At 42.6% G+C, this 22,481-nt stretch overlaps 1 protein-coding gene across 3 annotated transcripts in view; it reads left to right on the forward strand.

Moving 5' to 3' along the window:
* The window catches only part of rhbdl2 (rhomboid, veinlet-like 2 (Drosophila)), a 66,679-nt gene that overhangs the window by 21,271 nt on the left and 22,927 nt on the right, over nt 1–22,481 (forward strand). For all 3 annotated transcript variants that reach the window (XM_072548480.1, XM_072548482.1, XM_072548481.1), the window contains exon 2: nt 18,683–18,921. In XM_072548480.1, coding sequence (XP_072404581.1) covers nt 18,718–18,921 — 204 coding nt within the window. In that variant the 5' untranslated portion in view covers nt 18,683–18,717. The remainder of the gene's footprint in view (nt 1–18,682; nt 18,922–22,481) is intronic.

A 22,481-nucleotide genomic window follows, 5' to 3' on the forward strand; every position in this document is an offset into this window, starting at 1 on the left:
CTATGACATTGCATAATGATCATCTTGCCCATGACTTTTGAAGTTTAAAACTTAGCATAATAATGAGTGGAATAATTTAAATTGGATTTTTTAAACTCGATTTGACTCTGGCATCACTCTGTTTTACTGATGCACTGTAGAGATGTACAGGGCCATTCCTAAAAGTTAACATTGAACATAGAACAATACAGCAGAGGACAGGCTCTTCGTCCCTCAAAGTTGTACCAACCTATGACACCAGTCTGAAGCCCATCTAACCTACACTATTCCATTATCATCGATATATTTATCCAATTATCATTTAAATGCCCTTAAAGTTGGCGAGTCTATTACTGTTGCAGGCAGGGCATTCCATGCCCTTACTACTCTCAGTAAAGAACCTACCTCTGACATCTGTCCTATATCTATCACCTCTCAGTTTAAAGCTATGTCCCCTCATGCGAGTCATCATCCTGTCTAATCCTCTGATCATCTTGCATGCCTCTATTAAGTCACCACTTAACCTTCTTCTCTCTAACAAAAACAACCTCAAATACCTCAGTCTTTCCTCATAACACCTTCCCTCCATACCAGGCAACATCCTGGTAAATCACCTCTGCACCCTTTCCAATGCTTCCACGTCCTTCCTATAATGTGGTGACCAGAACTATGCTCAATACTTCAAATGCGGCCACACCAGAGTTTTGTACAGTTGCAACATTACCTCATGGCTCCGAAACTCAATAAAAGCTAAAGCATGCAAGGTTTGTGAAGATTTGTAGCTCAGCTTGAGATTTAGGGTGTAGGTTTGCTCGCTGAGCTGTAGGTTTGATATCCAGACGTTTCATTACCTGGCTAGGTAACATCATCAGTGGCGAGACCTCCAAGTGAAGCGAAGCTGTTGTCTCCTGCTTTCTATTTATATCTTTCTCCTGGATGGGGTTCCTGGGGTTTGTGGTGATGTCATTTCCTGTTTGTTTTCTGAGGGGTTGATAGATGGCATCTAGATCTATGTATTTGTTTCTGGCGTTGTGGTTGGAGTGCCAGGCCTCTAGGAATTCTCTGGCATGTCTTTGCTTAGCCTGTCCCAGGATAGATGTGTTGTCCCATTTGAAATGGTGGTTTTTTTCATCCGTGTGTAGGGCTACAAGGGAGAGAGGGTCGTGGCTAGCTGGTGCTCATGTATCCTGGTGGCTAACTTTCTTCCTGTTTGTCCTACGTAGTGTTTGTGGCAGTCCTTGCATAGAATTTTGTAGATGACGTTGGTTTTGTCCATGGGTTGTACTGGGTCTTTTAAGTTTGTTAGTTTTTGTTTGAGAGTGTTGGTGGGTTTGTGTGCTACCAGGATTTCGAGGGGTCTCAGTAGTCTGGCTGTCATTTCTGAAGGTAAAAACAATGACTGCAGATGCTGGAAACCAGATTCTGGATTAGTGGTGCTGGAAGAGCACTGCAGTTCAGGCAGCATCCAAGTAGCTTCGAAATCGACGTTTCGGGCAAAAGCCCTTCATCAGGAATAAAAGGGCTTTTGCCCGAAACGTCGATTTCGAAGCTACTTGGATGCTGCCTGAACTGCTGTGCTCTTCCAGCACCACTAATCCAGAATGTAATTTCTGAAACTTCTTTGATGTATGGTAAGTTGGTTAGGGTTTCTGGCTGTGTTTGGTCTGCTTATTATGGTTTGTTCTTGAGAAATCTGCGCACTGTATTTTTTGAGTATCCATTCTTCTTGAATACGTTGTATAGGTGGTTCTCCTCTGTTTTCTGAAGTTCGTCTGTGCCACAGTGTGTGGTGGCTCGTTGGAATAGTGTTCTGATCCAGCTTTGTTTGTGTGTGTTGGGATAGTTGCTGGTGTAGTTAAGTATTTGGTCAGTGCTACCAACCATCAAACCAAAAATCTGGGTCCACTACGTAGATGACACCTTTGTCATCACAAAACGAAACAAGATAGAAGAGACATTTAACATCATCAACAACACCCTCACAGGCATAAAGTTCACCAAGGAGGAAGAAACCGACAATAAACTTGCATTCCTGGACGTCACAGTTGAAAGAACGGACAACGGAGAACTACAAACCTGCGTATACAGAAAACCGACAAACACTGACCAAATACGTAACTACACCAGCAACCATCCCAACACACACAAACAAAGCTGGATCAGAACACTATTCCAATGAGCCATCACACATTGCAGCACAGACGAACTTCAGAAAACAGAGGAGAACCACCTATACGACTTATTCAAGAAGAACGGATATTCAAAAAATACAGTGCGCAGATTCCTCAAGAACAAACCACGACAAGCAGACCAAACACAGCCAGAAACCCTAACCACCTTACCATACATCAAAGAAGTTTCAGGAATGACAGCCAGACCACTAAGACCCCTCGGAATCCTAGTAGCACACAAACCCACCAATTGATGCCATCTATCAACTCCTCAGAAAACAAACAGGAAATGACATCACCACAAACCCTAGGAACCCCATCCAGGAGAAAGATATAAATAGAAAGCAGGAGACAACAGCTTCGCTTCACTTGGAGGTTGCCACTGATGTTACCTAGCCAGGTAATGAAACGTCTGGATATCAAACCTACAGCTCAGCGAGCAAACCTACACCCTAAGCTAAAGCATGTTTTTTAAATATCACGTTTCTTCAGTCATTTATAACTTTTGAAGATCAATGAGGGAACATATTCAATCTTGTAATTTTACAGGAAAGGGGAGACAAGAAAGAGAGATGCCATCTTTGACCATAAAGTAATAGAGTGATTTCATTAATCTTGGGATGTGGGCATTGCTGGCAAGGTCAACATTTATTGCCTGTTTCTAGCTACCCGAGATGGTGGGAGTCTGTGGGACTTGTCTTTGTAATTAGTTGTCATGTAGTGAATGTTTTGAGAAGTGAACAGGTTTGATCCAGTACCTGTAATTCTGAAAGTCATCTATAAATATTGAGCCCCCTGTATTAATATAATGCATGAATTATTTCTATAGAATATCAGATTTCCAAAATATTTGCAAAGATTGCAGAAATGATAGAAAGTTAGAACACTATATTGCTAATTCCAGTCATCATTGTGAAATGATACCTAAGAAAGGTACAATTAACGAAAAAGCTAATCGAGCCAATTGCTTGAATTTCAAGAGGGATGTGACTAAAGTGCTGATCTTAGTGAAAGAGAGAAAGTGTTACACAATTCTTTAAGATTATAAGAACAGGGAGCAGGAATAAACAATTCAGCCCCTCAAGCCTGCTCCACCATTTAATACAATCATGGCTAATCTTGCCTCAGCCTTAACTCCACTTACCTGTCCACTCTCCTTCAACAAGATAATACTTGGTCACCTGGGTTTGAATCCTGCCATGGCAGATGGTGGGATTTGAACTCAATTTTTTAAAATGTCTGGAATTAAGAGTTTAATGATAACAATGAAACTGCTGCCAATTGTCCTTACTTAGTCTGGCCTATATGTGACCCACTGCAATCTGGTTGACTCTTAACTGTGGGCAGTGAGGGATAGGAATAAATACTGGCATAGCCAGTGATACCCTTGTCCTATGAATGAATTTTATAAAAGCTTCATAACCCTTCAACACATTATTAATTAAAAATCTGACTGTCTCTGAAGATCTGAACCCTGGAGGGGGTCTCTCGGTTCTGCGATCGGTCAATAAATGCACCTGTAAATGACTCTTTGTCAATCACACAAGCAATTGTTTATCCTTTGATATGGCTGGGTCGGGAGACTCTGATCAGCCCAGAAGTATGAGTACTCCTAGACCACCAAAAGAATCCGCCGACTTACAGAGCTTGCATAGGGTTTATATACATTGTTCATAGTTAGACATGGAGCATGATCGCATAGTAACAACCAATCTAATTGCGTGAGGTCCTTGTGCATTTTTGCCTTAGCCTATCATGATTTCTTGTAAACCTGTTCTTAGAATCATATTTGTCCTGCCTTGTGGTTAGGGTTGAACAGGTTACTTCTGCAGTTAATCAGATCTACATCAGTCTGCGGTTTCTTGTTTCAGTCTGGTTCAGTGCAAGTTAACAATGCAGAAGCCATTTTGTGCAGCTCCTTCAGTATTCTGACCTACCTCCCAGATGCCCACATCCTCATCTCCTTCTTAAATTTACTAGTGTACTGGCAATCTACCACACTCTGGGGTAATGAATTCCACAGATTCATGACTCTTTCAGAGAAGTAATTCCTCCTCATTTCTGTTTTAAATCTGCTATTCTTTATGTTAAAACCACATCCCCACAAAGGGAAACATTCACTCTATGTCTACTTTGTCAATCCCTTTCTGTATCTAATATACCCCAATTACATCTCCCCTCATTCTTCTAAACTGTTCAATCTCTTCTTAGAAGACAAACCCCTCAGCTCTGGAATCAATCTAATGAACCTCCTCTGAACTTCCTCCAATGCAACCACATCCCTCCCAAGGAATGAGATCAAAACTGAACACAATAGTCCTGATGTGGTCTCACTAATTCCTTGTGTAGGTGCAGCAACACTTCCCTGTTTTTCTACTCAGTTCCTTTAGCAATAAATGCCAATATTCAAGTAAAATTAGGATCAGATTTTGTAATATTACAAAACATAATCTAACTGTAAGTTGTGCACATACAAAATGTTGTTTAAAGAATGAAGGGGAGTACAAAATGAAATCCAAACTTCACAATGTTGTATCATACTTCACTTCTAAATGAACTTCCAGGATGAAGAGACATTAGTCTTTTAAAATATATCGAAATGCTAAATAGCGAGAGCAATTAAAAAAAAATCAGTTGTACAGTAATTGAAACCATATACTGAATTAATGTTAGGGGTCAGTCTCACTTCCTTTCATTTAATAGAGCCCAAGTAACTAAATGGATTGGTGAAAACCTAGTGAGGAAATCAAATGTGCTTATCAGGGATGAATTTATATCCTGAACAAACTGTTTCCAATAACATATATCATGTTGACCTTTCTCTGTTTATTGTGTCTGTCTGTATTTCAGCGGTCACAGTGTCTTCCAACAGGAAGTGAAGGGGAACCATCAGTTTACAAACTTGCAACTGAGCACAGCAGCAACTTTATTAACTGGAGAAGCAAACTGTGAATGCAGTTTTTACATTTACCTCATTTAGTAGTAAAATACTTAGTGGAATTAATGCAATCCTGGGTGACCTCCCATATCCTCCACTCTTGAGGTCATCCAAAAACCTATTGCCCATGTCCTTACTCTCTCATCCCTGCTGACTTATTGTAACTCCTGGTTAAGCAATGTTACCAAGTTTTACGAATTTCCCTCCTTGTTTTCAAATCCCTCCTTGGCCTTACTTGTCCTAATCTATATAATTGCTTCCAGCCCTACAATCTTTTAAGGTATCTGCATTCTGACAATTCAGTCCTTTTGAGCACACCAGATTTTAATTACTTCACTATTGATGACCGGACCTTCAACTTCATTTCTCATTCACTAATCTGCTCCTTAAAATCTACCTCCCTGACCAAACATTTGATCACTTGCCTTAATATCTCCTGTGTGGCACAGCCACCAAAATTTGCTATTTTGATGCTTCTTGTGAAGTTGCTTGGGATATTTTATTGCACTAAAGGTGCAACCAAAGTTTTCTTTCCTCTTGTGCACATCAATAAATTCACAGGGCCTGCAAATGATAAGCGATGTGTATGCTTTGTTCTGCAATAATATCAATTTTGAGTTTTTACTGATCAGTCTCCATCTGATAGTGTACACAAGCTAACAAGACCTTGTTACTTAAATATCAGTATATGGTTTCAATTACTGTACAACTGATTTTTTTTAAATTGCTCTCGCTATTTAGCATTTCGATATATTTTAAAAGACTAATGTCTCTTCATCCTGGAAGTTCATTTAGAAGTGAAGTATGATACAACATTGTGAAGTTTGTTTCCAAAATGTATTTAAGACTGTCACAGAAGTGTTGTCACAGCACTGAGCCTGGCTCTGTGGCTCAGAAAGGAAGCAGGCAGAATAGGAGAGTGATAGTGATCGGACATTCAGTGGTTAGAGGAACAGACAGGAGATTCTGTGATCGCAAATGAGACTCCCAGATGGTTTATTGCCTCTTTGGTGCCAGGGTCAGGGATGTCTCAGATCAAGTCAACTGGATTCTTAAGAGCGAGGGTGAGCAGCCAGAAGTTGTGGTACACATCGGAATCAATGACATAGCTAGGAAAAGGAATGAGGACCGGAAAACTGAATATAGGGAGTTAGGTTGGAAGCTAAAAGGCAGGACGAGCAGAGTAGTGATCTCTGGATTGCTACCAGTGCTACATGTTAATGAGACTCGGAACAGACAGCGAGTGCAGCTGAACACGTGGCAGCAGAGCTGGTGTAGGGGGGAGGGTTTCAGATACGTGGATCATTGGGATACATTCTGGGGAAGGTGGCAACTGTACAAGGAGCTTGCGTTCGCACCTGAACTGGAGGGGCACCAATATCTTGGGCAGGATGTTTGCTAGAGCTCTTTGGGAGGGTTTTAACTAGTTGGCAGGGAGATAGGAACTGGAGCTATGGATCAGAGGATGGGGTAGCTGGTGAACAGGCAGATACAGTGTGCAGAGTCTGTGAGGAAGGATAGACAGTTGATAGGGCAAAGTTGCAGTCAGTGTGATGGGTTGAAATGTGTCTATTTTAATGTAGGAAGTGTCAGAAATAAGGAGGATGAACTTAGAGCATGAGGTTTAGATGTTTCAAAAGGAATGGGGGGAGGTAAAAGAGATGGGGGAGTGGCATTGCTAATCAGGGATAGTATCACAGCTGCAGAAAGGGAAGTCTTCCAGGAGGGTTTATCTACTGAGTCAGTATGGGTCGAAGTCAGAAACAAGGAAGGAGCAGTCATGTCATCTGGAGATTTCTACAGACCCCTCAATAGCGACAGAGACACAGAGGAGTAGGTTGAGAGGCAGGTTTTGGAAAGGTGCAGAAGTAACAGGGTGATTTTCACTTTCCTAAAATTAATTGGAGCCTCCTCAGTGCAAAGTTTGGATGGAGCAGATTTTGTCAGTGTGTCCTGGAAAGATTCCTGACTCAATATGTAGATAGGCAGATTAGAGGGGAGGTAAAAACAATGACTGCAGATGCTGAAAATCAAATACTGGATTAGTGGTGCTGGAAGAGCACAGCAGTTCAGGCAGCATCCAACGAGCAGCGAAATCAACGTTTCGGGCAAAAGCCCTTCATCAGGAATAAAGGCAGTGAGCCTGAAGCATGGAGAGATAAGCTAGAGGAGGGTGGGGGTGGGGAGAGAGTAGCATAGAATACAATGGGTGAGTGGGGGAGAAGATGAAGGTGATAGGTCAAGGAGGAGAGGGTGGAGTGGATAGGTGGAAAAGAAGATAGGCAGGTCGGACAAGTCAAGGAGACAGTAACTGAGCTGGAAGTTTGAAACTAGGATGAGGTGGGGGAAGGGGAAATGAGGAAGCTGTTGAAGTCCACATTGATGCCCTGGGGTTGAAGTGTTCTGAGGCGGAAGATGAGGCGTTCTTCCTCCAGGCGTCTGGTGGTGAGGGAGCGGCGGTGAAGGAGGCCCAGGACCTCCATGTCCTCGGCAGAGTGGGAGGGGGAGTTGAAATGTTGGGCCACGGGGCGGTTTGGTTGATTGGTGTGGGTGTCTCGGAGATGTTCCCTAAAGCGCTCTGCTAGGAGGCGCCCAGTCTCCCCAATGTAGAGGAGACCACATCGGGAGCAACGGATACAATAAGTGATATTGGTGGATGTGCAGGTGAAACTTTGATGGATGTGGAAGGCTCCTTTAGGGCCTTGGATAGAGGTGAGGGAGGAGGTGTGGGCACAGGTTTTACAGTTCCTGCGGTGGCAGGGGAAAGTGCCAGAATGGGAGGGTGGGTTGTAGGGGGGTGTGGACCTGACCAGGTAGTCACGGAGGGAATGGTCTTTGCGGAAGGCGGAAAGGGGTGGGGAGGGAAATATATCCCTGGTGGTGGGGTCTTTTTGGAGGTGGCGGAAATGTCGGTGGATGATTTGGTTGATGCGAAGGTTTGTAGGGTGGAAGGTGAGCACCAGGGGCGTTCTGTCCTTGTTACAGTTGGAGGGGTGGGGTCTGAGGGCGGAGGTGCGGGATGTAGACGAGATGCGTTGGAGGGCATCTTTAACCACGTGGGAAGGGAAATTGCGGTCTCTAAAGAAGGAGGCCATCTGGTGTGTCCTATGGTGGAACTGGTCCTCTTGGGAGCAGATACGACGGAGGCGGAGAAATTGGGAATTCGGGATGGCATTTTTGCAAGAGATAGGGTGGGAAGAGGTGTAATCCAGGTAGCTATGGGAGTCAGTGGGTTTGTAAAAAATGTCAGTGTCAAGTCGGTCGTCACTAATGGAGATGGAGAGGTCCAGGAAGGGGAGCGAGGTGTCAGAGATAGTCCAGGTAAATTTAAGGTCAGGGTGGAATGTGTTGGTGAAGTTGATGAATTGCTCAACCTCCTTGCGGGAGCACGAGGTGGCGCCAATGCAGTCATCAATGTAGCGGAGGAAGAGGTGGGGAGTGGTGCCGGTGTAATTACGGAAGATCAACTGTTCTACATAGTCAACAAAGAGACAGGCATAGCTGGGGCCCATATGTGTGCCCATGGCTACCCCTTTGGTCTGGAGGAAGTGGGAGGATTCAAAGGAGAAATTGTTAAGGGTGAGGACCAGTTCGGCCAAACGAATGAGAGTGTCAGTGGAAGGGTACTGTTGGGGACGTCTGGAGAGGAAAAAACGGAGGGCTTGGAGGCCCTGGTCATAGCGAATGGAGGTGTAGAGGGATTGGATATCCATGGTGAAGATAAAGCGTTGGGGGCCAGGGAAACGGAAGTCTTGGAGGAGGTGGAGGGCGTGGGTGGTGTCTCGAACGTATGTGGGGAGTTCCTGGACTAGGGGGGATAGGACAGTGTCGAGGTAGGTAGAGATGAGTTAAGTAGGGCAGGAGTATGCTGAGACAATGGGTCGGCCAGGGTGGTCAGGCTTGTGGATCTTGGGAAGGAGGTAGAACCGGGCAGTGCGGGGTTCCCGGACTATGAGGTTGGAAGCTGTGGGTGGGAGATCTCCTGAGGTGATGAGGTTCTGTAGGTCTGGGAGATGATGGTTTGGTGATGGGGGGTGGGGTTATGGTAGGCCATATTGGATTTGGTGCTTGGCAACAAACCAGGCTGAGTGTTAGCATTTCAGTGATGGTGATCATAACTCCCTGACCTTTACTATAGTCATGAAGAGGGATAGGAACAGATGGTATGGGAAAATATTTAATTGGAGAAGGGGGAATTACCATGCTATTAGGTAGGAACTGTAGAGCATAAATTGGGAATTTATGGAGTAGTACTGGAGGACTGGAGAGTGGCAAATGTTATTCCTTTGTTCAAGAAAGACAATAGGGATAACCTTGGGAATTACAGACCAGTCAGTCTTACGTTGGTGGTGGACAAATTATTGGAGAGGATTCTGAGGGATAGGGTTTATGATTACTTGGAAAAGCATAGTTTGATTAGAGATAGTCAGCATGGCTTTGTGAGGGGTAGACCATGCTTCACAAGCCTTATTAAATAATTTCAGGATGTTATACATTGATGAAGCTAGAGCAGTGGATATGGTGTATATGGATTTTAGCAAGATGTTTAATAAGGTTCCCCATGGTATGCTCATTCAGGAAGTAAGGAAGTACAGGATTCAGGGAAATTTGGCAGTCTGGATGCAGAATTGGCTGGCCCATAGAAGACAGATGGTGGTAGTCGATGGAAAGTATTCAGCTTGAAGCTCGGTGGCCAGTGGTGTTGCGCAGGGTTCTATTCTGGAACCTCTGCTCTTTGTGCTTTTATAAATGACTTGGATGAGGAAGTGAAAGAATGGGTAAGTAAGTTTGCAGATGATACAAAGGTTGGTGGAGTTGTGTATAATGTGGAGGGCTACTGTAAGTTTCATTGGGACATTGACAAGATACAGAGCTGGGCTGAGAAGTGGCTGATGTGATTCATTTTGGAAGGTTGAATTTGAATGCAGTTTACAGTGTAAAAGGCAGGATTCTTGGTAGTGTGGAGGAATAGAGGGATCTTGGGGTTCATGTCCATAGATCCCTCAAAGTTGCCCCAAGTTGATAGGGGAGTTAAGAAGGTGTATGGTGTGTTGGCTTTCATTAGCAGGGGGCTTGTGTTTAAGAGCCATTAGGTTATGTTGTAGACATAGTTCGACCACACTTGGAATATTGTGTTCAGTTCTGGTTGCCTCATTCTAGGACAGATGTGGAAGCTTTAAAGAGAGTGCAGAGGAGAGGAGATTTGCCAGGATGCTGCCTGGACTAGAGGGCATGTCTTATGAAAAACAGTTGAGGGATCTAGGGCTTTTCTTATTGGAGCGAACAAGGATGAGAGGTGATTTGGTAGAGGTGTACAAGATGATGAGAGGCATAGATAGATTGGATAACCAGAGACTTTTTCCCAGGGTGGAAATGACTATTACAAGGGGGCATAATTTTATGGTGACTGGAGGAAGGTTTAAGGGAGTTGTCAGAGGTAGGTTCTTTACAGAGAGTGGTGGGTGCATGGAATGTACTGCCAGTGATGGTGGTAGAGTCAGATACATTAGGGACATTTAAGTGACTCTTGGATAGGCATATGGATGATAGTAAAATGAAGGATATGTAGGTTAGTTTGATATTAAAGTAGAATAAAAGATTGGCACAACATTGGGGGCTGAAGGGCCTGTATTGTGCTGTACCATTCTATGTTTTATGAAGAAGGAGGTTATTCGCCCCGCTGTGTCTGCAGCAAATGAGCATGTTTACCTCCTGCCAATATCCTGCATTTTTCCCATACCCTTGCACATTATTGCTATTTAAATAATCATCCAAAGTCCTCTTGAATGCCTCAATTGAACTTGCGTCCACCTCACTTCCAGGCAGGGGATTCCAGACACCCCAACTACTTGCTGAGTGAAAGAAAATGGTCTCACATCACATTTACTCCTTTTGCAAATCACTTTAAATCTGTGCACTCTCATTCTTGATCCTTTTACAAGAGGGAACAGTTTCTCCCTACTTACTCTGTCAAGCTCATATCTGATTTTAAAAAGCTCTATCAAATCTCCTCTCAGCTGCTCCTCTCCAAGGAGAACAGTCACAACTTTTTCAATCTACCGTCAACAATGCAATTTCTCATCCCTAGAACCAGTTTTGGTAAATCACTTCTGCATTCTCTTCAATGAGTTCATATCCTTCCTGTAATGTGGCAGCTAAATCTCTATCTGAGATCTAACAAGTGTGTAAAACCAGTAGCAAATCTCAGACCTGGAGAGAGGGCATAGACTGTAGGTACAGGGAAGGATATATGAAAGTATAGAGTGTGAAGCATTCAGCGATTACCTTGACAAAGACTGGTTTCTACAACTGATTAACAGCAAACACACCCATGCACCTCTCACCAGTCCCATTTCTGACAAAGGGTTTTGTAAACTCACATTTACAGCCTTGTATACATAAATCAGGCTATTGCCAGATCACTAGTGCCATGATTTTATGCTTTAGTAGTATCTATCTTTGATAACAAGGGGCAAAGCTAATTAACTTCTCATATAATGGAGTGCTGTAACTACTGGTATAAATCAGTCCTTTTTTTCACATCTTTATCATTCTTCAGGGGTCCCTGTATCAGAAATGCACCATCAGAATGACACAAATTACCATGAAAACAAGGGCTTTTGTTTATATGTGAGGATAACAGAGACATACTCATTCGATTGGTTTTGCAGACCTGATAATTAGAAGAGTTTGTGTGTCATCCTAGCTCAAACAGTACCCAGTCTGTGAATCAGAGGGTTTTTGAGATCTAGTTCAACTGCATGATTGTATAATACTGAAGCAGTTGATGTGAAATGATTTGGGGTGTCTTTTGGACTTTGTACTACAGGTGTAGATTTTCTAATTTATGAAACGTGCCTCAAGCTAAATGTATGTGTTTTCCAGCTGTCTTTTGTTGTTTAAATAGAGTTTCAGACACAGGAAGTAATTATGACCCAAAAATACTTGCATAAGAGTTTTTAGTGTGTCGATATATACGCTCAAACTGGATGAATACATTTTAAAATATGGTTCTATTCTGTTTAAGAAAATAGGGTTACACTTGGATTGTACCACATCAAGGCTTCACAATGAACAACTCTGAAAGTTTCATGTTAATGTTTGTAATATTGCATGTTATTAAACTGGTGTGCGTAACTTCCTGTCTAAACAGGATTTCCATTTATAAACAAACATCTTGGCATTCTTGTTGCTGGTAAAATAACAGATGCGATATGTAGTTGTTAGAGTCTCTAAATATAGCTTGAGAGTTGGCTATAATAATTGCATTCTGTACTATCCCTACTTCAAGCTACTCTCTTTGAAATTAATTTGTGACAAGAAAGCTTAGAGAAAAACCTCTAGAATGGGGAGAGAGGAATGCACCATCTTGAAGTATCTGTTTAACGTTTGGATGCTGTATCGTGAAGTACAGGTTGAATCAGCTTTACTAGAGTCATAGAGATGGACATCACAGAAACAGACCCTTCGGTCCAACCAGGTATCCCAAGCCAGTCTAGTCCCATCTGCGAGCATTGGCCCATATCCCTCCAAACCCTTCCTATTCATATACCCATCCAAATGCCTTTTAAATGTTGCAATCGTACAAGCGTCCACCATTTCCTCTGGCAGCTCATTCTATACACATACCACCCTCTGCATGAAAAAGTTGCCCTTTAGGTCTCTTTTATATCTTTCCCCTCTCACCCTAAACCTATGCCCTCTAGTTCTGAACTCCCCAACCCAAGGGAAAAGACTTTGTCTATTTATCCTATCCATGCCCTTCATGATTTTATAAACCTCTATAAGGTCACCCCTCAGCTTCTGATGCTAAAGGGAAAACAGTCCCAGTCTATTCAATCTCTCCCTATAGCACAAATCCTCCAACCCTGACAACAACCTTGTACATCTTTTCTGAACCCTTTCAGGTTTCACAACATCTTTCTAATATGAAGGAGACCAGAAATGCATGCAACATTCTAAAAGTGGCCTAACCCATGTCCTGCAGTCGCAACATGACCTCCCAACTCAATACTCTGACGAATAAAAGAAAGCATACCAAAAGAAAGCATACGCCTTCTTCACTATCCTATCTATCTGCAACTCCACCTTCAAGGAGCTACGAACCTGCACTCCAAGGTCTCTTTGTTCAGCAACACACCCTAGGACCTTACCATTAAGTGTATAAGTCCTGCTAAGATTTGCTTTCCCAAAATGCAGAACCTCGCATTTATCTAAATTAAATTCCATCTGCCAGTTCCCAGTCTATTGGCCTATCTGATCAAGATCGCGTTGTCATCTGAGGTAACCTTCTTCGCTGTCCACTACATTTCCAATTTTGGTGTCATCTGCAAACTTACTAAATGTACCTCTTATGCTCACATCCAAATCATTTATGTAAATGACAAAAAGTACTGGATCCAGCACCGATCCTTGTGGCATTCCACTGGTCACAGGCCTCCAGTCTGAAAAACAACCCTCTACCACCACCCTCTGTCTTCGACCTTTGAACCAGTTCTGTGTCCAAATGGCTAGTTCTCCCTGTATTCCATGAGATCTAACCTTGCTAACCAGTCTCCCAGGAGGAACCTTGTCAAACGCCTTACTGAAGTCCATATAGATCACATCTACTGCTCTGCCCTCACCAATCCTCTTTGTCACTTCTTCAACATACTCAATCAAGTTTATGAGACATGACTTCCCACGCACAAAGCCATGTTGACTATTCTTAATCAGTCCTTGCCTTTCCAAATACATGTACATCCTGTCCCTCAGGGTTCCCTCCAACAACTTGCCCACCACTTGCCCACCCTGGCTTGTCCTTTCCACCTTTCTTAAACAGTGGCACCATGTTAGACAACCTCCAGTCTTCCGGCATCTCACCTGTGACTATCGGTGATACAAATATCTCGGTAAGGGACCCAGCAATCACTTCCCTAGCTTCCCACAGAGTTCTTGGGTACACCTGATAAGGTCCTGGGGATTTATCCACTTTTATGTACTTCAAGACATCTTCCTCTGTAATATGGACATTTTTCAAGATGTCACCATCTATTTCCTTACATTCTATATCTTCCATGTCCTTTTCCACAGTAAACACTGATGCAAAATACTTGTTTAGTATCTCCCCCATCTCCTGCGTTTCCACACAAAGGCCGCCTTGCTGATCTTTGAGGGGCCCTATTCTCTCCTTAGCTGCCCTTTTGTCCTTAATGTTTTTGTAAAAACGCTTTGGATTCTCCTTAACTCTATTTACCAAAGCTATCTCATGTCCCCTTTTTGCCCTCCTGATTTCCCGCTTAAGTATACTCCTACAGCCTTTATACTCTTCTAAGGATTCACTTGATCTATCTTGTCTATACCTGACATATGCTTTCTTCTTTTTATTAACCAAATCAGCCTTTCCGTTCACCAAACAGGAATACACTGATTCTGGACTCTCATTATCTCATTTCTGAAGGCTCCCAATTTTCCAACCATCCCTTTACCTGCGGACATCTGCACCCAATCAGCTTTTGAAAGTTCTTGTCTAATATTGTCAAAGTTAGCCTTCCTCCAATTTAGAACTTCAACTTTTTGATCTGGTCTATCCTTTTCCATCACTATTTTGAAACTAATTGAATTATGGTCACTGGCCCCAAAGTGCTTTCTCACTGCCACCTCAGTCACCTGCCCTGCCTTATTTCCCAAAGAGTAGGTCAAGTTTTGCACCTTATCTAGTAGGTACATCCACATTTTGAATTAGAAGATTTTTGTGTACACACTTAACAAATTCCTCTCCATCTAACCCCTTAACACTATGGCAGCCCCAGTCTATTCAATTTCCTACAGTGTGCAAACAGGCCCTTCAACCCAACAAGCCCACACCGACCGTCCAAAGAGCAACCTACCCAGACCTATCTCCCTCTGACTAACACACCTAACACTATGGACAGTTTAGCATGGCCAATCCACCTGACCTGCACATCTTTGGATTGTCGGGAGGAAACCAGAGCACCCGGAGGAAACCCACGCAGACACGGGAAGAATGTGCAAACTCTACACAGACACTCACCCAAGTCTGGAATCAAACCCAGGTCCCTGGCACTGTGAAACTGCAGTGTTAGTCACTGAACCACCTTGCTGCCCCAATGTTTGGAAAGTTAAAATCCCCTACCATAACCATCATATTATTCTTACATTTAACTGAGATCTCCTTACAAATTTGTTTCTCAATTTCCCTCTGAGTATTAGAGGGTCTATAATACAATCCCAATAAGGTAATCATCCCTTTCTTATTTCTCAGTTCAACCTAAATAACTTCCCTGGATAGATTTCCAGGAATATCCTCCCTCAGTACAGCTGTAATGCTATCTCTTATCAAAAATGCCACTCCCCCTCCTCTCTTGCCTCCCTCTCTGTCTTTTCTTGTACCATTTATATCCTGGAACATTAAGTTGGCAGTCCTTTCCAACCCTGAGCCACATTTCTGTAATTGCTATGATATCCCAGTCCCATGTTCCTAACCATGCACTGAGTTCATCTGACTTCCTTGTTAGTCCTTTTGCATTGAAATAAATGTAGTTTAATTTATCAATCCTACCTTGTTCTCTGCTTTGTATCTGCCTACCCTGACTGTTTGATTCACTTCTTGTATCATCTGTACCAGTCTCAGATTGATCTCTTTCCTCACTATCTCCCTAGGTCCCACCACCTCCCACCCGCTCCCCCGCCCACCAAACCTACTAGTTTAAATCCTCCTGAGCAGCTCAAGCTGCCAGTATATTAGTCCCCTTCCAATTTAGGTGCAATCCATCCTTCTTATACAGATCACTTTTATCCCAGAAGAGATACCAATGATCGAAAAATGTGAATCCTTCTCCCATACACCTGCTCCTCAGCCTTGCATTCACCTACTCTATCCTCCTATTCCTACCCTCACTAGCTCGTCGCACCGGGAGTAATCCAGATATTATTACTCTTGAGGACTTCCTTTTTAAATTCCTGCCTAACTCTCTATATTCTCCCTTCAGAATCTCATCCTTTTCCCTTTCTATGTCATTAGTTCCAATGTGTACAATGACCTCCTGCGTGTTCCTCTCCTCCTTGAAAACAAATGTACCCTCTCTGAGACTTCCTTGATCCTGGCACCAGGTAGGCAACATGCCATTCTAATTTTTAACTGCTGGCCACAGAAACGTCTGTCTGTACCTCGGACTAGAGAGTCCACTAACACAGTTGATCTCTTAGAACCCGATGCACCCCTCATTGCCTTAGAGCCAGTCTCGATACCAGAAACTTGGATGTTTGTGCTACATTCCCCTGAGAACCCATCACCCCCAATGTTTTCCAAAATAGCATATTTGAAATGGGGATAGCCACAGAAGACTCCTGCACTACCTGCCTACCTCTCTTACCTTTCTAACCCATCTATGTGACTAAATCTGCAACTTTTCTTCTTTCTGTAACTGCCATCCATTACACCCCTTGCTCTTGTAAATTCCTCATTTCTTCTAACTGTCGCTCTAACCAATCCATTCAATCTGATAGAATTTGCAACCAACGACATTTATTGCAGATATAATCCTCAGTAACATGTAAACTCTCTCTAAACTCCCATATCAGACAAGAAGAGCATATCATTCTACTAAAAGCCATTTTTGCTTCATTCAATCTACAGACCCAGAAAGTAGCGCTGTCTTATTCCTCTACAAAACACTGCTCCAGGCTAACTTAATACTTATGGCTTCTATTTTGAAGTTTAATCAAGAGACATATTTCAATAAAACATACAGTCAAGAAAGAACCCACTCGACTCACTACTGCAGACTTACTGAAATGCCACGCATAAAAATATTCACTTATTTGTTTATGTGCTGTGACCTCTCCCAAAGAAGTTCCTCCAAGATTAGTTGTGATCACCTTACCCTCCATGCTCCATTGTTCAATCAAGTCATCGAGTTTTGCATCATGAAAGCAGGCCCATTGTTTCCATGTTGATCATCACACTCCTACCTATTCCGACCCATTCTCCAGCATTTGGCCTGTATCTACGGCACTTCAAGTGATTGTCTAAACACTTCTTAAATGTTGTGATGGTTCCCATCTCTACCATCCTTTAATGCATTGAGTTCCAAATACGTACCACCCTCTGCGGGAAAAACCCTTCCTTAAAACTCCAGTGAATTTCCTGCCCATCTATGCCCACTAGTTATTGATGCCTCTAAGGGGAAATATTTATTTTTATCTATGCGCCTCATATTTTTGTGGACCCTAATCAGGTTTCCCCTCAGCCTTCTCTGCTCTAAGGAAAACAGTTCTAGCCGACTCAGCCTCTTACCATAGCTGAAGCACTCCAATCCAGGCAACATCCTGGTGAATTTTCTTTACACCCCCTCTAGTGCAATTGCATCCTTGCTCTCATATGGTGACCAAAACTACACACAGTACTCCAGCTGTGGCCTAACTAACATCTTGCGTAGCTCTGTCATAAGCACCCCCTCTGTCATAAGCATTCAACGTCCCGGTTAATAAAGGCAAATATCTCATATGCAGCAGTTTCTTTTGAGCACCTCACTTTTTTCCATCCATTATATCTCTCTTTTTAACCCTTGCTAGTTATCCATTGCCTTAAATTAATTTCATTATTGAAGTGTACTCCTTTCTTATTTCTCACCTTCCTTGGGCTTTCCCTTCTCATTTTGAACTGAGCTGTCTTCTTTCTTCCTTTCTTGTAACTTGCCCAGCTCACAGCTTTGGCTCATACATTGACCTCATCTTCTCCCATGATCTTGACTAATTCCAACCCTTCCCCTTTCATGCTACATCCTCTATCCTCTTCCAACCCTAACTTTTTGCTGCACTTATAAACTCAGTGAAATTGGGGAGGGGATGATGCCGCAGTAATATTAGTCACAAGTAATCCAGCGATGCAGGGAGCATTATGTAAGAAAATTGGGACTCAACGTTGAGGTCTCCAATTTCAAATAACGTCCCTTCCCATTCCCTGACTCCTTTCCAAGCCCTCCCACTCCCTTCCACTCCTCCCTTCCACAACTGGATTAATTCCTCCCATTGATCAACCAGGTCATACCCTCTGCGTGCCTTCACCTATCCCCACTCCACCACCCTGCCCCCACTAGCCCCTTTATTTGCAGCTCCCTTACACTCACCCTTAGTCCTGAAGAAGGGTTACACCCAAAACTTTGAAGTCTCCACCTCCTGGTTCAGCCTGGCTTGCTGTGTTCTTCCAGCCTCCTGCCGGTCTACTCCAGCCAAATAACATTAGCAGCATGCAATAGACAGAGCTTAGTGACATCATGAAGTTCTAGAAAAGCTGGAATCGGTGGCTATCAAAGGGAAACATCTCCACTGTTTGAAGTTATACCTAACACAAAGGTGGTTGTCAAGTCTGATAAAATTCAGTCAACTTTAGTATTTTTAACAGTCAACACCTATCTGGTTTGATGACATTTTGGAACATAAATGAAACAATATGACACAAAATGTATTTACTAATTTCTGTTGATCAGCCAAGAATAGTAGTTTTCTGATCATGGCCAATGTAATTCTGAACTGTTGGATTTTGGTATCTTTGTAACTGTTGATTTTGTGACCTTTCTTAATAAAAACACAGATAACCCTGAATTGGGATTTACTGAGCTGTTAATAATGGAGATGAATCCAACAGAAGAAGAAAATGAAAATCTGAATGAAGAGAGGAACAGGGAATCACAAAAATGCTCTGCGTGGTGTCAGAAGGTACACACTACGGTGTCTAATTGGATGCTCCCTGAAGACATGAGAAGTCGCTATTTGGAAAGGGCGAATTGCTTGCCTCCACCGATCTTCATTATCTCTATAAGTTTGGCTGAGGTACAGTTTACATTTCTGCAAAAATAATATAACCTTTCATGCACAACTTAAATGGATAAATTCTTCATTTTGCAAATAAGGTGTTTTTCTAAGAGTTCACATTTTGGCCATGAATTGGGGCTGGCCAGATGGACTAAAATATAATTTGCACAGTCCTTTATGTTCCTGTGTTTGTATATCTGAGATATACAACATCACAACATTATATCCAGTGATATCCTTTGTTATACACCAGTAATCCGGATTATTAAAAGGAGCAGCTAACATCAAAATATGTCCATTCGAAGATAAATGGACAAATGGTAGTAATCCAGCTTTAGTATTTAGCTGATTAACAAGCATTTCCAGTAATACTTAAAACAAGAAATGCTAGAAATATTCAGCAGGTCTGGCAGCATCTGGGGAGAAAGAAGCAGAGTTAATTTTTTTTAGTCAATGACCTTTCATCAAAAGTGGAGGTATGGCTCAAAATGAGTCTTGATGGGTAGCTGATTACACATGAGAAGAGAAATAGGAACCAGTGAGGATTAAGAAAATAAAAGAGACATGAGGAGACATGATGGAGAGAAGAGCAGCAATTCTAAAAGCTGGGAATAGCTAGAAATGACAGTGAATTAATTATCTAATACAACAGCAAAATACTGCAGGTACTGGGAATAAGAAATTAAAACAAAAAAATGTTGTCCAGGGGAAAACAAGAAATGCTGGAGATCACAGCAGGTCAGACAGCATCCATGGAGAGACAGCAAGCTAACATTTCAAGCCAAAATGACTAGGCGAACAGTGGAGGGGACAACATTTATACAGTAATTAGGGCGGGGGAAGGTGTCGGGGTAGTGGGTGGAGAGTGCTGGGGGAGAAAAGATGTTGATAGTTCAGATTAAATTATTGAAATGTGAGAATGGCAGAACAATGGTGTATCTCTGCCAGACTTGAAAGGACAGACAGTTCCCCTGGGATGGGGGGAGGGGAGCGAGGACATGATAACAAGCTAAAAGGTGATTCATAAGGTGTTGAACTGAAGTCCAGAAAGCTGCAAGTCCCGAGTTTGAAGATGAGATGCTGTTTCTCCAGTGATTCACTGGAGCACTGCAACATTCAGAGGATACACATATGGGCATGTGAGCAGTACGCTGTGTTAAAATGACCGGCTATGGGAAAGTCATGGTCACACTTGCACGCAGACAGGAGATGCTCTGCGAAGTGGTCACCCACTCTGTGTTTGGTTTCTCCAATGCAGAGTAAGCCATATAGGGTGCATTGAATACCACGTGCGAGATTGGAGGAGGCACAGGTGAAATGCTGCTTCACCTGGAAGACTGTATAGGTTTGAGGATGGTGAGCAGGAAGGAGGTAAAGGGGCAGATGTTGTACTTTCCACAGTTCCATGGGAAGGTGCCGTGCAAAGGGGGGTTATTGTTGGTGGTTGTGGATTGGATTAAGGTGTCCCAGAGGGAACGAACCCTGTGAAATGCAGAGGGAGTCAGACACACTATTGTTCTGCGATTCTCACATTTCAATCACTTAATCTGAACTATGAAAATCTTTCCCCCAACAGCAACCTCCAAACTATAGTATGAATGTCGTCCCTTCCACATTTCATTTCAGCTCTGATGAGCTGCCAGAGGAAACTCATTTGCAACATTTCAAAGGAATCTGGATGGGTATATGAATAGGAAGGGTTTGGAGGGACATGGGGCAGATGCTGGCAGTGGGACTAGATTGGGTTGGAATATCTGGTCGGCATGGATGAGTTGGACCGAAGGATCTGTTTCCGTGCTGTACTTCTCTATGACTCTATAAGAGTCATCCAGATTCATAATGTTAGCTTGCTCTTTCTCCGTGGATGCTGTCTGACCCGCTGTGATCGCCACCATTTGTTGTTTTCAGTACAGGTTCCAGCATCCACAATAATTTGCTCCTAAATGTCATTCAGGTCATCTGGCAGGATGAGTGGAGAGGAACAGTGTTGTCATTTTAAGTAATTGACCTTGCATCTGTTTCAATTTCTGATTTATCGATTCTACAATATTTTGTGTTTTTATTCTGGTGATAAATCTTTTAATTTACATTAATTTATACTGAATATAGAACCTTTTATATTGACAAGCAAAAGGACTTAAAAATAGAAAATATTGCCTTACCAACATGAATCTTCAGTTGCCAACTCTGAACAAGGCTTTGGTCATTCCTCCAAACCTCTCTAATTGGCATCTTATTTTATATGTCAGTCAGCCAAAATAGTTTGAATATTGTTTATGTGATGGATGTTAAGTAAATGCATACATTTGATTTTTTGCTTCTTTCATTTGATCTGCAAAGTCAGTACCCTAGACATGTTGATATAATGGCCAAAGATGACAAAGACCATCTCTCTCATGGTGAAACTAGTGAAAGTGACCTGAAATCACACGTCCCAGCCCCAGACATGGCACTTCTGATTTTGAAAGTGTGGGTGTGAAGTCAGTTTGGGTTTTGCATGTGTCTTTAATAGAGGCAGCTGACCATATAAATCACTCAGCTGCCTCCATTAAAGTGGGACTTTGGCATCCCTGTAGTGTGGAACCTGAAGAGTAGAGCAAATCTAAACTTTATAGATTAATTTGGATAGCCAGAGTACACCAATGGATGTGATATTTGCCCAGCTTTGGAAATGTTTGTTTTGGGGTGCAGGTGGTTTGTGAAGGAGCCTTAGGAGAGTCTCAGGTATCCTTTGGGATTATTGGACTGTTAACTGTAGAGGAAGACGGCTGAGCAGGTGTATAAACTCCTTTGAACTGTAGAGTTTCAAAGACTATCAAGAAGCATTTATATGAATGAGAGTGCTTTCTTCAGTACGATGGGCTCTACAACATAGAACTTTAACTCATAGAATTTCACTTTTTCTCCTGTGCACATAGTTATTAATGCATAGTAGGTGGTTTAACATGCTGGGTTGTAAAGGAAGGGTGTAACAATGAGATATCATCAGCTGGCACTAAGTGGCAGAAAGTGGGAAATGGTTACAGAGGCATAAGTTGGTATAGGTGGCACTGGGGAATGGGTAAATGGCATTGGATGACATAGATTGGCATGGGTGAGGCATGGGGTGTGCCTAGGGGTGAGGGATGAGGACTAGAGGAATGTTTTAATGATTTTTTTCTTTTAAGTTTTGGACATCTCACTGGATCCTTGAGGCAGGCTTTCTACCCTCCCCCCTCAGAAACTGGCACCTTCCTGTGCTCTTCCTGGGTTGCCCAGTCTGACTCTATGTACTTGACCTGTGAAAATAAGTCGGAGCCAGTAACTCCTATTCATTTCAAATTACTTTTTCCAACTTTTCTATTGTGCAGTACAACTTTGTCAAATGATTTATAAAAGCTTGTATGTAGTCTGCAGTATGATTTTCATTTTGGCTTTGTGCTTTAATGTTCATGCTGTTCTATATAGGGAGCCCCTGTAAAAGTTAAGGCACCTCAGTGGGACCTATGCCTCAACTTCTGAAAGACAGTACCCAATATCCAACATTCAGAATTATTGTGTCAGTAAATTCACCAATGTAGAAAAGTATAGCAACCGAT

The sequence above is a fragment of the Chiloscyllium punctatum genome, chromosome 27, assembly GCF_047496795.1.
Source record: "Chiloscyllium punctatum isolate Juve2018m chromosome 27, sChiPun1.3, whole genome shotgun sequence".
NCBI lineage: Eukaryota > Metazoa > Chordata > Chondrichthyes > Orectolobiformes > Hemiscylliidae > Chiloscyllium > Chiloscyllium punctatum.